This window comes from Aethalodelphis obliquidens, unplaced genomic scaffold (assembly GCF_003676395.1).
Source record: "Aethalodelphis obliquidens isolate GAN/ISIS:26980383/991018 unplaced genomic scaffold, ASM367639v1 scaffold11, whole genome shotgun sequence".
Taxonomy (NCBI): domain Eukaryota; kingdom Metazoa; phylum Chordata; class Mammalia; order Artiodactyla; family Delphinidae; genus Aethalodelphis; species Aethalodelphis obliquidens.
This window is the reverse complement of record NW_020837955.1, coordinates 36,451,724-36,467,386: the sequence shown is the minus strand read 5'-3', so window position 1 is coordinate 36,467,386 and position 15,663 is coordinate 36,451,724. Positions and strand designations below refer to the sequence as shown.

At 38.5% G+C, this 15,663-nt stretch overlaps 1 protein-coding gene across 3 annotated transcripts in view; it reads right to left on the bottom strand.

Annotated features, from left to right (window-relative positions):
* Window positions 1-15,663, bottom strand: part of PLEKHA1 (pleckstrin homology domain containing A1) — a 58,643-nt gene that overhangs the window by 18,388 nt on the left and 24,592 nt on the right. For all 3 annotated transcript variants that reach the window (XM_027112833.1, XM_027112834.1, XM_027112832.1), the window contains exons 3-5: window positions 14,194-14,250; window positions 11,908-11,953; window positions 5,647-5,744 (exon numbers count right to left, since the gene is read on the bottom strand). In XM_027112833.1, the coding sequence (XP_026968634.1) occupies window positions 5,647-5,744; window positions 11,908-11,953; window positions 14,194-14,250 (201 nt within the window). The remainder of the gene's footprint in view (window positions 1-5,646; window positions 5,745-11,907; window positions 11,954-14,193; window positions 14,251-15,663) is intronic.

The window sequence follows — 15,663 nt, the reverse complement described above, 5'->3', positions numbered from 1 at the left end:
CAGCCATCATTTACTGAGTGCTTACTTGGGCAGGTACTATTTCATATATTTTCCCATTTAACCCTCCTGTCAACCCTATGCATAGGGGGAGCATCGCCACCGTAGCAGTAAGAAAACAGGCTCAGGGGCATTAGGGAACATAAGTTTTTTTTTTAATTAATTAATTTGGTTGCGCTGGTTCTTGGCTGCAGCAGGTGGGCTCCTTTGCGGCTTGCCGGCTCCTTAGCTGCAGGACATGGGCTCCTTAGCTGCAGCACACAGGCTCCTTCATTGTGGCATGCAAACTCTTATTTGCGGCATGCATGTGGGAATCTAGTTCCCTGACCAGGGATCAAACCCACGCCCCCTGCATTGGGAGCACAGAGTGTCATCCACTGTGTCACCAGGGAAGTCCCAGGAACATAAGTTTAGATCCTGGCTATTCCACTTTCTAGCTAAGTTCGTGTAACTCTCTTCCACACTTAACCGCTATACTGCATCCCTAGTTTATCAGAGCACTTGACATTGTATTACCTCTCTGTGCTGTTACCTTTCCCTTTCCTCCATTCCTGCCCAAGATTTTGCAACATCCCGAGGACAGGGGATCCTGTCCCTTTAGATGCTTCCCCTAATGACTCTCCCCAGGCCTTAGGCCAACCCTCTACCCTCTCTCCATATTTAAACTACAATACCAGTCGTGGGCAGAAACAAAAGAAAGGGGGCTTCCCTCGTGGCGCAGGGCTAAGAATCCGCCTGCCAATGCAGGGGACATGGGTTCGAGCCCTTGTCCGGGAAGATCCCACGTGCTGCAGAGTGACTAAGCCTGTGTGCCACAGCTACTGAGCCTACGCGCCTAGAGCCCATGCTCTGCAACAAGAGAAGCCACCACAATGAGAAGCCTGTGCACCGCAACTAAGAGTAGCCCCCACTCACTGCAACTAGAGAAAGCCCATGGGCAGCAATGAAGACACAACGCAACCAAAAATAAAAAACAAATAAATAAAATTTAAAAATAAAAAAAACTTTTTTTAAGTTAAAAAAAAAGAAAAGAAAGAAGGAAACAAGAAAGGCAGAGAAGAGAAATGAATTCTGGAGGGGAAAGCCTGAATTCTTCTAAGAGTTTTTTTCTAAGAGGTTGCACATTTTGGAGTGCTTTTTAAAGGCAATATGATAATGGACAGAATTTTACTTGACGAGATTTGCAAAAATACTTAAGAATGAAAGGGCTATAAAGTTCACTGCACCCAGAAACAATTTGCTAAGGAAGTCCCAGTGTTTTCTAATGAACAGCATCATGTATTTCAATTATTTTGACAATGTGGCCAAGTTATCCTTAAGAACAGAAAACGGCATTAAAAGAATTTGAAACCAGAGACAGAATTATCTATTCAACTTATGTATTAGCTGAAATGTGCTGTTAAAAGGTGACCCATATAAAAAGTGGCTATTCCCTCTCAAGAAGTTGAGGATTTAATCATACATGAGAATATCCTAAAAAATACCTTTAATATCACCCTAAAAATATACTAAAATTTACATTGGTTTTTCCATTTTTCTTCTAGAAATGACAGTATATTAAAAATCCTTGGGCTTCCCTGGTGGCGCAGTGGTTGAGAGTCCGCCTGCTGATGCAGGGGACATGGGTTCGTGCCCTGGTCCGGGAAGACCCCACATGCCGCGGAGCGGCTGGGCCCGTAAGCCATGGCCGCTGAGCCTGCGCGTCCGGAGCCTGTGCTCCGCAATGGGAGAGGTCACAACAGTGAGAGGCCCACGTACCGCAAAAAAAAAAAACAAAAAAACCTTCCCTATGCTGTTAAACCTACTGCTTCTCATTTGTCCTTATAATAAAATAAAATGCTAAGTATAGCGTAATTCCAATGTTACAGTTCAACAATTAACTTAGAATTGCATTTTTTTTTTTAAAGTGACCTCCCTAGACAGATGGCAAATGTCAAAGACATTGAACATGCTTGGTTTAATTGCCTATTGCCTTTTTCCCCTCTCCCTTGCTTCCCTATCCTTTATTGTTCTGACTGTTGTTTTGTGAGAGATTTGAATGTATTTTTGGCAAGTATTTGCACATGATCCTAACAGTAGGAAATTCTAATAGTAGAAAAACGAAAAGGTAAAGATGACTAGAGAACAGATGAACAAAATGGAGAATAATGGCAGGGCTTAAAGACTGAAACCTAAGGCATGCAAGAAGAAACTCTTGGGTGTTAGGATCTTTCTGAGGGCTCTACCCATGACCTGCAGGCTTTGGGGCACACACTTCTGTTAGGACTAAAGTCCTGTATTCAGCTTATTCTGTCTACTCCCAGTTGTCAATTAAAAAAAAAAAAGTTTAGAATTTTGGCCATAATTTAAAAACATTAATTTTTAGATTAAAATCTAATATTGAGGGCTTCCCTGGTGGTGCAGTGGTTAAGAATCCACCTGCCAATGCAGGGGTCACGGGTTCGAGCCCTGGTCCAGGAAGATCCCACATGCCCCGGAGCAATTAAGCCCATGTGCCACAGCTACTGAGCCTGTGCTCTAGAGCCATGAGCTACAACTACTGAGCCCGCGAGCCACAACTACTGAAGCCAGCGCACCTAGAGCCCGTGCTCTGCAACAAGAGAAGCCACCGCAATGAGGAGCCCGCACACCGCAACAAAGAGTAGCCCCCACTCGCCGCAACTAGAGAAAGCCCGCACGCAGCAACAAAGACCCAACACAGCCAAAAATAAATAAATAAAATAAATAAATTTATTAAAAAAAATTTTTTTTTGATTTTCCAAACTCTAGTCAATACTTCCTTCAGGGTTGTTCCTCTACTATTGCTCTTCCTCTCTTTTTTTTTAAATAGGGGGAAAATTTTTTAATGGTAGCCACCAACACACACTCAAAAAGACTTCATGAAAGTAAGGAAAGCCATAAACTATGGTGTTGGATGATGGTCCATTAAGACGGCATGGTACTATAATTAATAAGTAGATAAATAACCACCATTCCCTTACCCACTGCCCTCTAATCACCTCTATTCTGAAACCACATACCTCCAAAATCTAATTTTGGATTTCCAAAACTTTTAAGTTTACATATTACATTGTACTCAGCAGACTACTAAATTACATAGGTTCACCAAAACGTCATTTGGAGTGACTCCACAGAAAGGTAAACTGCACATATATTAAAATGTAAACTTGAAATATTCAAAGAAATCTACACTTAAATCACCAGCAATTTCCATAGTAAAGTATGACAAATTAAAGATTCTGCACTGAAATGTGTAAAATGTATATGCAATTAAAACTGGTAAGATTTTTTAAAGAATAAAGTTAAAAATATATCTTATTAAAGCATGGGAAATTCTTTCATTGCTATTCTATGAGTTAATGTGTATCTATATAAAACTGATTTTTAGTAAGTGCTATCAATTCTATACTCACTTTAATATAGTTATAATCACTTTGTTGACTGGCTACGGATTTCTATATCTTAAATATATATTCTCTAAATGTGAATTATAAAAACACAAATATCAACAGATTTATCTTAAAAACTATAAAAATTTCAACATGTAACAGCTGCAAGACCACAAAAGCTATTTAAAAGTCCACATACTTTGAAACATTACCCAATTCCTAATCAGTTTCTCTTGCATTTGAATAAGCTTAAAGTGTCACTTGTATAAGATGGTTTCATACCATTAATAAATTAGATATAGCAATTCAAGAATCTCCCAAATGGTAAAAAGCCTGAGACCATTCACTACTTTTTCTCTTAAAGCTCTAAGAAACCAGTGCTGCTTATCATTGCAAATGTAAAAAAAATAGATTAATTCAGTAAAGTTACTACATGTTGTCGTTCTAAAGAAATTTTCCAAATAGGGAATATTTATTTATTAAGAGTCAAAAACAATCAGTTAAAACCTTTTAAGAAAATGAACTTCTGAATCAGTTTAAAATTGCTTTCCTGAAACTGCACAAACCTAAAATAACTGCTGCTCCACGTACAGATCAGATGCAGTGCGCTGGCTGTTTTCTGTCATGTGGTAACAAGCTGTTCTGGTGCAAGATAAAAAATCGACTTAACTCTGAGAACAGCTTTAATTATATTAACTCTTTATTGTGTTGTGATATAAATACGGAATCACTTATTTAAATGGAAACGAACATATGCTGTCAGGGCATATGTTTTTAAAGAGTAAGTCATTTAGGGTCAGTAAATAACCTCATTTTAGTAAAAATACACTTCAATTTACACAAATCTCACACAGGACCTCCTTGCCCACACTTCCCATGCGGGCCTGCTGTGTGTGTTTTCTCCACTAGTGTGTAAAGAGGAGAAAGGGAAGGAGAGGCTTCATCAGGGAACAGTTCCTGCCTACTTGCTCATCAGCAGCAGTAGTAAACTCTCCCCGAAGTTTGTTTTCTGCTTCAGGGTCAAAGAGTAAGGAAGGAGGCTCTTTTTTTCAGGAAGCAGTGAGGTGCTGCACTTCAGGGTTAGGTTCCAGACTCAAGCAGATGGGGTGGCTCATGGCTCCACAACTTACCAGCCATTTAACCCATAAAAGTTACTCAATCCTTCTAAGTCTCACTTTTCCAGATACTTTATGTAGAACCTTCAGTGCAAGGCCTGGCACACTATAAATAATCAAAACATATTGATTTCATCAGAAAACCAAGAAGAGAAGCCCAGGTTGGAAGCAGGAAGCTACAGCACAGGAGGAAAGTGCCCGGGAACTGGAGGGAAAGAAGCGATGCCTGAGACAAACCCCTCAAGGACCACGCAGGCAGGACCCTCTGGTTGCCACAGCTCTTCCGATCAGTCCCTATCCTATCCCCATATGTCATTTCTAAGCCCTTTGTCTGCCTTGTCCCACTCCTATCTTCAACTCCTACCTACCTAACGCCAGTCCCAGTCACGGCTTAGAGGAGAGACGGAATGCCACTCCTGTTCCCTGGGTAGGTGGCAGGAAGTCTCTTTATCTTCCCTGGGGGTAAAAACATATCCTCAAGGTAAAACTCTACATGCATTTTCCCCTAGAAACACTACTGTAAACAGTGGTTAAAATCTACAGTAAGGGACTTCCCTGGTGGTCCAGTGGTAAAGAATCTGCCTTCCAATGCAGGGGACACAGGTTCAATCCCTGGTCGGGGAACTAAGGTCCCACATGACGCGGGTTAACTAAGTCCAAGCGCCACAACTACTGAACTTGCGCACCTCAACCAGAGAGCCTGCATGCCGCAAACTACAGAGCCCACGTGCTCTGGAACCCTCACGCCACAACTAGAGAGAAGCCCGTGCGCTGCAAGGAAAGATCCCGCATGCCTAAACGAAGATCCGGCATGCTGCAACTAAGACCCGAAGCAGCCAAAAATGAATTTTTTAAAAAAGTAAAAAAAAAAGTATCATAAATAATTTTTTTTTAAAAATCTACAGTAATATAGACCCTTATTAGGTACACAATGGGTTAAAAAGGCATCTATGGGCTGATTTTAGGGGCCAAGTTACCATGTACAAGAAAATTCATTCACATTATAACCTGTCTTTTAAACAAACTTTGAGTAACTCTGGGACAAACTGTTGGTAAGCTGAAGACACTCAGTAAGTATCGTTACAAACTGTAAAGATCACATCCACACATTAAAATTTTTTCACACAAAAAGTACAAATACTTACTGTAATTTTTATAGCTTTGTTCAACACATTTACCCATTCTACTAGGTCCTGCTGATCATTGGCTTGTAGGAAATATTTCCTCATCCCTGCATTCATAACTGTTGAGAGACAAAACAAACTACAACATATGAAATTTTGCACTTGTTACCTCTAAATTTATGTCTGCAGCAGCTGAAAAACCTTGCAAGCTTCAGTATTGTGACTCTCTCGAATCTGACAAAATGTTAGACCATATATGATACTTCTTTTATCACTCAATAACATAGGTAAAACTCTCATTTTTAATGGCCACGTTTTTCAGTGAATGTAAAAATACCACAGTTTATTTAGCCAATCCTCTGTCGATGGACATTTAAGCTATTTCTGACTTTTGAAACTATATAAAATATCCCAATGAAACATATACGTATACTTCTCCACACTTGGGATAGCACTAGCATAGGATAAATTTCTTAACATAGGCTTACTGGGTCAAAGAAAATTCACATTTAACATTTTTATAGATATTAGTAAATTGTCTTCTCCAAAGACTGAATCCATTTACACTCCTACCAGTAGTGTATCCAAAGGCCTATCTTGTCTAATAGTCCTCACCAGTACCTCTTGTTTTCAGCCCCAAGGCTCTGTGACATTATTTCCTAGACTTCCTTGCCAGCACGGGCCACGTTCTGCCGATGGGAGCTCCTGGCGGGAGCCTGGAAGGTGGGAGGGAGGTGGCGGAGGGGACTCCCATGCAGAGTCCTGCTCTTGCTGGTCTCCCTCCAGCAGCAGCCAACACACAACGGCCACTGCTCCAGGCTCTTCTGCTGCTCCCTCCCTCCATCAGCCTTGCAGTCCCCTCAGAGAGTCCTAGGTTCTGGTAAGACCATCTCCTCCCTTTCCTCTCTCCAGCCCTGGGGATGGTAGCTGCAGGTTCTAATTTGTGGGTTACTGCAGCATTCCCTTTGTGCTCCTTCAGCCTTTCAACATCTGGTTATCCAATTCCCTGTAACAAATGCCCTGGGTTTGAAATGCCAAGTGTGGTGTGTTTTCCTGACTCTCTGTCAACCTAACTGGTGAAAAATTATACCTTGTTTAAATATGAATTTCTTTGATTACTGAGACAAATTAGCTTTATATGTTTATTGGCCACCCGCATCTGTTTTGTGAGCTGTTTATTTTCTTTACCCATATTTCTACCGAGTTGTTGATTTATTTTTTACTGATTTATAAGCACTTTTGTATTAATCCTTTGTTTTATCTCAAGTACTTTTCCCCGTCTATCATTTGTCTTTTCACTTAGTTCATGGTATCTCTGATCAATCAGAACCAGTCCATCAATCTTCTTCTTTTCCTTTAATGATTATGATTCTAGCTTTCACATCATATTAAGAAAGTCTCTCCAACTCAAGATTATAAAAATAAACAGCTTTATTTTTCCAGCACTTATGCATTTTCTTTATGTTTATAATCTTAATACATTTGGAACTTTTTATGCAATTTAATTTACATATACCCCTTTAGTGACTACCGACTTCTATAAAGCAAAGCACACCTGCATACAGTTGTTGACAAACTACTAGTCAATGTTCAAATTAAAGCTTATTAATTATACATCACACGATTTATTTTTAAAAACAAACATTATTCTAGGAGATAAGGCATCTGAATAGCTACAGTGCTGCAATTTTTTTTTTTTTGTAAATATACAAATAACTTCCAAAAGTCTCCATCAAAATTTTAAATGGTACACTAACAGTTGAATGTGACTAAGGGAAGCGGGTAATGAAAACCCTCAAGGGAAAAAAGCTTATTTCTCAAATACACAAGATTATGAAATTGAGACTGAGACCAAGACACTAAACAAGAGCTTCCTTGTATTGATATGAGAGTCTTATCTTGTGAAGTGCTATAAAACAATTAGTTTGGACCTAAAGAAATTTAACACACTATAAATCTGTTCTTTTATACCTTACTAGAGATTGGAGAAATTATAAATGCCATAAATATAAATTAAGATAAATTAGTAACTCACTAGGCTATTATATATGTCAATATATAGCTTCTGTTTTTAATTTCTAACAATCAGTAAAGCATCCTTTCATAATCTTTTTCCAGCTCCGGCTAAAGCTGAACTCTCCTCATAACAGCTATTTTCGTCCTCAATGTTGTTTTGGGCAGCTACCTAAAACATCTCAAGAGTTTAAAAATCTAAGCTCTTGGTAATACACTACACCTGCTATAAAGATCTTAATACACATATTTTTGAATAAATAACATTTATATAAGGATCTCTTTGAAGGGAAAGAAGAGAGGCAAATACACCTCTAAAAAGACTCTCAGCACACTTTGCAGTCTGAATAAAAAATCATGTGCTTTAAGCATTATTTAATGGCAGGAAGAGGCACAGCGATACGACAGGAGGGAGAATCAGAGCCTGGAGCTGGCAGACCTGACTAGCTCATGCACTTACTAGCAATACCATCTTATGAAATGTATTTAATCTCTGACTCTTGTTTTCCTCATCTATGAAGTGGAATGCCACCCATCCCTGCCTTGGGGGGTGGAGGTGATCTGTGTAAAGAAACTAGCACAGTGCCTGGGATAGAACAGATATTCTTGTTCACCATCTTCATCACCTTCATCATCATCATCATCACCATCATCATCACTTGGAGGTTTCCAAGTAAAGAAGTATTGTGGAAAATGTAAAGCAAATTACTAAAAACTTATATTAGCAATGCTGGGGGAACAGTGGACAGGGAAAGGAAGGAAAAAACTTTTAATAATAATAATAATAATAAACTGTATGAAACCTGTAACTTCCCATGCTTTTAAAGCAAGGGTTTCATTGTATATAATGAATGCATAGCAGAGGCTGTGTGCTTACTATCTTTTCACTTAAGTACTCCCTTATTTCATTTCAAGTCTTTACCATCAAAGTGAATGTACCAAATGGATAAAACCTGAAGCATAAACATTAGCTTGACTCCAAACAAAAATCATTTCACACCCCAGGATCAACTGGTTATGGCTCAAACGGTTATGAGACATTTTATTATACTTCTTTGCCAATTTTCTCCCGTTTGCTCTATCTCTACTCTTTCTCTAGCTTTTCCTTCTCTATTAGTCAGACGTTGGCTTTCTTAATGGAAACTCTAATTTAATTTTCTTATTTCTCTCCTACTATCTATCTTTGTTTTATTTTTAGCTTTCTTTGACTTCTTCTTTGGAGTTTTGCATTGTCTCATGTTCTTTTTCCTATGTGACAGTTCTTTCTTCTCAAATGTCATTCAATCCTGGACTGGCCAAGACCAGGATTGCATTTTGGTACCATATTTAAAAACAAGGTAACAAAAAACGGATTGGAAGCTCTCTTGAATATATGTAGGGTTTCTGACTGGTGGGCTTTGCTGTACAGCAATCTCCTCTGGTAGAAATGCCCAGCTGTCAGTACCTATGGCTCTCTTCTCTGGGGTGTTCAGATTCTTGCCCCACCTCCACCTGGCTGCCTGGTGCTCTGGGCCTGGACACGGGAAACAGTTGCAGTCAGCGTGCAGACGTTTTCATTTAATCCTCCCATTTTCTGTTTCATGCCTCATCCCCCCACTTCTCTGAGACTACTGTCCCCACGCACACAGCCTCACTGATTCTATTTCTGGAGATACTACGCATGCCATTCCTCGCTGGGATGGGGGAAGGGTGGCTGCCTGCCGGAGCCAGATGGAGGTAGGGACTAGAGGTTGTTTCTACGTAGACATGCAAACAAAGTCCCTGTGTTGGGTCCCTCCTCCCTGTTGCCTCCCCAGACCAAAGCCAACAGCTAGTCTATCCAGAGCTGGCGTGGGGGCAGGACATGGAAATAGCTACCTTCCACTGGTCTCTTCTACTCTGTCAAGTCATTTATTCCTCCTCCATCCACTTTCCATCTTTATACACTGTGGATTACAGAAATCTGCTAGTTTCAGCAAAGATGGTTTGGATGTTTCTTGTTCTCACTGTTTGGGGGCAATCTGAGAGGAAACAGGGAAGGAAAGTCTTTATGTTGCCATTTTGAATGGAAGCTGTAGTTCCATTTTAGAAGCCAGTGCCTCTCTCTGAAGGCAAACATTTTATGAATCTTTACTCCCTCTAATAGTAAAGGACCAATAAACTGTTGGCAGACCAATAAATAACTGTTAATCTCTGATTTCAACTAAAATCACTCATTCTAAATACCCCAGTAACTGAATAGCAAATCTTTTACTGTATATTGCTAGTCCTTCAAACTGTATGTTTGAGATTTTACATTAAAGACCTGTCAAGAGTATGCACATGATACACTCTAAAATATAAAGTTCTCTATCACTTGACTTGTCCCCAGTAGGCTTCCACTCAACAAGGTTCTGAGGCATTTTCCTATTTGGCAACCAAAAATTATAAATTTGTAATAAATACATGACTTTTTATTAGTTTCTTAGTGGCAATAAAAGTATTATAGAGGATTCTCTGAACAGCTATACTACATCTTGCTCATATCACATTTCCTTACTGGATATATATGATTGCCATCAGATGCTATCCCTAACGTACTGCCTACAGAAGAAACCTGCTCTTTTCAAGCAAAAGAAAACAAAGAAATTTAACATCAATTCTACCCCAAGAAGTATCTTTTTTACTTAATGTAAAATAGTCCCTATTGATGTCAGCTGGAAACTGACATCAATAATTTCATCACTAATGTCCACTAACATACGCTCTAACAGCATATCGATCCTCCCAGCTTCAAGTACACCCACTATTTTAACAGATTCTAAAGTTTTCCATTCTTGATCTTCAAGCTCCATCCAGTCCTCAATTACTGTCACCAGAATATTTCCATTTGGATGTTTCCCCACCATTCAAACTCCTTACCGAACATTTCACCCTATCTAATCTGCTCTCCTGGATCCCTCATTTCTTTCCTTGAAGCAAACCTACTGGACACCTCTCTCTTCCCTTCAACTCCCACATATCCAGTCACCGAGTCCTTGTGCTTTTCCTTTTGATGTTCTTCATACCTCTTCTTTCCCCCTAATTCAGGCTCTATGTTAGGAACAGCAGTTCAAAAGCCACTTAACTAATGTACTTGCATCAAGCTCTCCGATCCATAAAAAAAAAAAAAAAACTTCCTTCACCCTATATCTACTTTCTAGATGCTCTCTAATTTCTCTTCTCTCGTTTTCCAGAAAATAAAAGAAACAAACAAAAAAAAATCGCTTGTCGGGCTTCCCTCGTGGCGCAGTGGTTGAGAGTCCGCCTGCCAATGCAGGGGACACGGGTTCGTGCCCCGGTCCGGGAAGATCCCACATGCCGCGGAGCGGCTGGGCCCGTGAGCCATGGCCGCTAAGCCTGCGCGTCCGGAGCCTGTACTCCGCAACGGGAGAGGCCACAGCAGTGAGAGGCCTGCGTACCGCAAAAAAAAAAAAAATCGCTTGTCAACACGTTACACCCTGACTCCTCTCTTTCTACTTTTTAGTCTCTCACCATTCTCTCCAGCTTTACTGAGTGTTCAGTTCTCTGCTCACACCTTGTTCTTCTCCCCTGCACGCCTCTGTCCTCCCAGCTTTTCTCCCCAGTGATAAAGGATGATCAGGTTAGTCTCATCCAGCGTGGCTCCCTTCACTCCCAAGATCTCCAAAAAGGATCTGAAGCTCTTCCTTGAATAGACTGTACATTGCTTTATCTACCGCCTGTGATAAATGTAACGATAACTCCCTGGTACTGTATCTGTCTGTGAGACAGCCAGCCCGTGAGATTCTTAAGGGCAGCAATTGCTTCTTATTACTCTCATAGCCCCATGGCAAGCACAGTGCATATACCAGACATTCATTAAATGTTCACTGAGCACTTAATCAAATACCCTCAACTACCCTTGCTCCCAAACTGTAAACTTCTCATTACCCATAAGCTGCAAACTAAATCCTTTCTGTTATTTAAGTATTGAATATCAAATAATATCGGGTAGAGCGTTTAAAATTAATCTCACTGGACGTGATCACTATAAATGTCTAGATAATGATTACACATGGGCTGAGTGGGAGGAGGTTGTGACTGGGATGGGACACAGGAAAGAGGCTTCAGGGGTTGGGGAGCAGTTTTATTTCTTCACCAGATGATAGTTTCAAGGGAATTTACCTTAGAATAATTCATTACCCTATAGGATTGTGTTGTGTGGTTTTCTGTGACTGTTTTTTCTTACAATATGATGAAATTATATTAGTCTAACTTAAAATAACTAACGTATAAAATATGGCTACTCACCAAAACAGAACTCAGCCTTTGGCCTTAGCTTAGTTGCATCGCTAACCTAACAAGAAAGAGAGATGAATCACTCACTTCTTCATGTGCTACTATAACCAATCTTAAACACTATGTGAATTCCACATGTATGATTTCCCAGTAATCATACACATTTAGCACACAGATCTAAAATTAAACTTTAAGGCAACTGAAAAAGAACTGTAAATTAAATTTAGAATATGGCTCCCAACTTTAAGATGTTTAAAACAAATGATACTTCCATGCTCTCTTTGAACAAAATTGTTTTTTCTTCAAAGGAAGTGCAAAGAAATTGAAAATAAACCATTAAGTTTTATGTCACACATACACATATTTTTGGTTTAATGTAGTTTTCAAAATACCCTCAATGAATACTCCACAGAAACTATGAATTCTTGCCAAATTGCATATTTCTAAATTAGCTGTGAACTGCATGAGGAAATGGTGGTGGGTAAGGGGGAGATTGTATATTTAATAAAGTCCAAAAATCCAGAAGGCATTAACCTGCAATGAGGAAATCAAAATGGCACTGGATTCCCACTTGTACATTAAAATACCCTAGGATAATAATGGGCCCCTCCTTTACTAAAAGCAGCACATGGTCCCGTTTAGAAGGTGAAGCAACTAGTTGCACCTGGTTGCTGCTAGCCCTTTAAATAAAGTAGCTCACATGGAAGCCCATTCATGACTGTTGCCATGCTGTTGCCCAGTGTTAGAACTTACAACTGTAGCATCTGTTCTGTACCTTCAGAAGGAATTCTAAGTCTGGGGTTCCTGACTGATCTCAACTACAAATTGAGCAGTGAGTCACAATGAAATTTGTTCCAGGAATTAATTCTGGGGAAAAAGTGGCATGTCTAAAGTAGAGTACAAGGTGTACAATTCAAACTTCAGTAAGCTGTGGGACAGAGATGAAACCTAACAGAACTACACAGGGAAGGTTATATTTTAAAAAGGAAGCAATGGAGGAGGGGAATGCAGCTGGCCAGTCAGTCTGCCTGCTTTGCTGAGTTAATACCTTAATTTTTAAAAAGACCAGGCAACAAGCAATTGAAAAGATACAGGCACATGGGCAATTTCTACCTCAAATGCCTATTCCAAGAAAACAGGCCTTTCCACATCACTTCATTAAGAGTCAAAGGTCCCTGGCAGCATATTTACATTGTAGTATACCTTTACTGTAGGCAATCAAGTAAAAGGGAGGTGGGGGCCGGAATTATCTACAATTTATTCTACAATGTAATTCTACACTTGCTTCCTAATGATAGTCTCTATAGAATTTAAGCTGTAAGATACCCTGAAGTATTACTAAATGTCTTAAATTTACAGGAACACTTGAGATATACTTCAACAATATTTGTCTTTTGCAAATTTACATAATATGGCTTTAACATAAAATGGTTCCCTTTAAATATGTAATTTTTTTGGTCAATGAGAATGAATAGCTCTATTATGATGCTGATAACAGCTTTTTTTAATCAAAATATCTTTCTTTTAAATAGAGGCACACTTGTAAATTGTTCTTCTGTTGAAGACCTTTGCTAACAAATCTCAGTGTATGCATAATAGTATGTATATGCATATTAATCATACTGAGTTGCTATTTTTCATATCTCATCTTAAGTCATCATCAAGCTTATTACTTTGTGTAAAACAAAACTAGTTCCTCAGCATCTCTCTCAGTTCCCAAAACACTAAGAAAAGACAATAAGAGGGAAAAAACTACCTAATACCAAATCTAAATTTCTGAAAAGAAAAGAAAAACAGTATTGCAAAAATTCCAGAAAAATCAACAAACAAGAAAACAAGTTAGTAGAGACAAAGTCAAATGAGGGAAAAAAACCCATCTTTTATCATGAAGATGGTTCATATTTTCCTCAAAGTAAAACATAAAGGAACAAACAAAGGTAATGAGATTAAAAATTACAGTTTAAATAAATAAATACAGACTTAGAAAAATCTTCTCCAGATTTCCCAAAGACAGAACCTAATTGTTAACAGATGAATCTCCCCTTCTGACGTTCATATACCTGATCATAAAAGTTAATGTTAACTTTTCAATTTGCCACATCCTGTAATTTAACTCCATATTCTTCCTAATTTTATCAAAGAACTTCCTAAACATAGTAATCAGGTACTGTTTTCAATGTAATATGAACCAGAACATCATCTTAAATGGCAAAGCGAGGAGATGGCTCCTTTTATTCACACTCTCATTCTAAGGGATTTTAATTCATGCATGAATGTAAGACAATACAGAGAGACTACCTTTGAAATGTAGGTAAGTTTAATGGCTCCAACACGTGATGATCCAGAAGGCAGGTTCTATAAACAGATTATTAATATATAATTATTATCCAACATTACAAATTTATTTCATATAAAATGTTCTACACACACCAAAAAAGTTAAGAAATCAGATTTTTTTAAATGTCACACTTTACAAATTAACATTCCAGTTCAAGTATTTACTAAGTCTGAAATCAAGTGGACAACATGGATAACAAAACTGAACTCTAGTCTGTTCCACCACAACGCATTTTATAACTAAAAGGCTATTTTGTTAGCACTGTATCTAAACTTTTCTTTTTCATAAACAAGGTCAGATTTTACTCCAGAAAGCAATGGGGAAAAATATTTAGACATAAAACAAACACAAATATAAGAAATTTCAAAAGAGTATACATGTAACCTTGTTTTATTAAAATTTTTAAATCAAATATATCTCTTGAAAAAGACTGAATTTTCCCTCATTTAAATTATATTAGTATTTATTACACCATAACTAATCTACATTTATACCATTTTTCCAAAAAATTATTGATACTTTTAAAACCATATTCAGGGAATGTATATATTGGCACTTTCATAAAAAAATATTTTTATTCTTCCCTTAACAAGTTTAAGATGTAGTTTGTGTCTTAAAAGAGCTAAGGGTAAATTAAGAAGAAGGAGAATCATTTCATGCTGAGGCTATCAGGAAAGACTCAGTGAAAGAATGAAGGGCTTTTAAGCTGTACTTTATTAAAGAAAAATTCTGAAACACAAAAAGCAGGAGAGAGAATATTCCAGGCAGAGAAAACAGATGAGCTACAGCAAGCAGATGAGGATGTCCAGAAGCTCTCTACTGAAATGGGAAAAAGGCTGTGTTGGTCCATAATATAGAGTCATATAGGGCTGAAGAAAGAAACAGCAGTTTAGGAACTTGAACTAAGAACCTAATTATACAGGACCTAAATAAGAAACAAACTAGCAAGGAATTTAGACTGTTAAGAATTTGAAAACATTAAAGAAGGCTTTGTGAGCAGTTCTGTAATCAAACTGTGTTTTAATTAATATATCTTATAACAAACTGGATGGATTATATAAAGGGGGAAGATGGAGGTGGGAAAATCAGATAAAAGAATCTGGAAAAAAGTAATAAATATAAACGCAAAGACTGACAGATTTCAAAAGTAAAACAATCTTGATTTTGAATGTTTCCTCCACTGTAGATTAAGAATCAACCTTTTGGGACCTTCAAGATGGCAGAGGAGTAAGACATGGAGATCACCTTCCTCCCCACAAATACATCAAAAATACATCTACAGGTGGAACAACCCCTACAGAACACCAACTGAATGCTAGCAGAAGACCTCAGACTTGCCAAAACGCAAGAAACTCCCCATGTACCTGGGAAGGGTAAAAGAAAAAAGAAAAAACAGAGACAAAAGAATAGGGATGGGACCTGCACCTCTG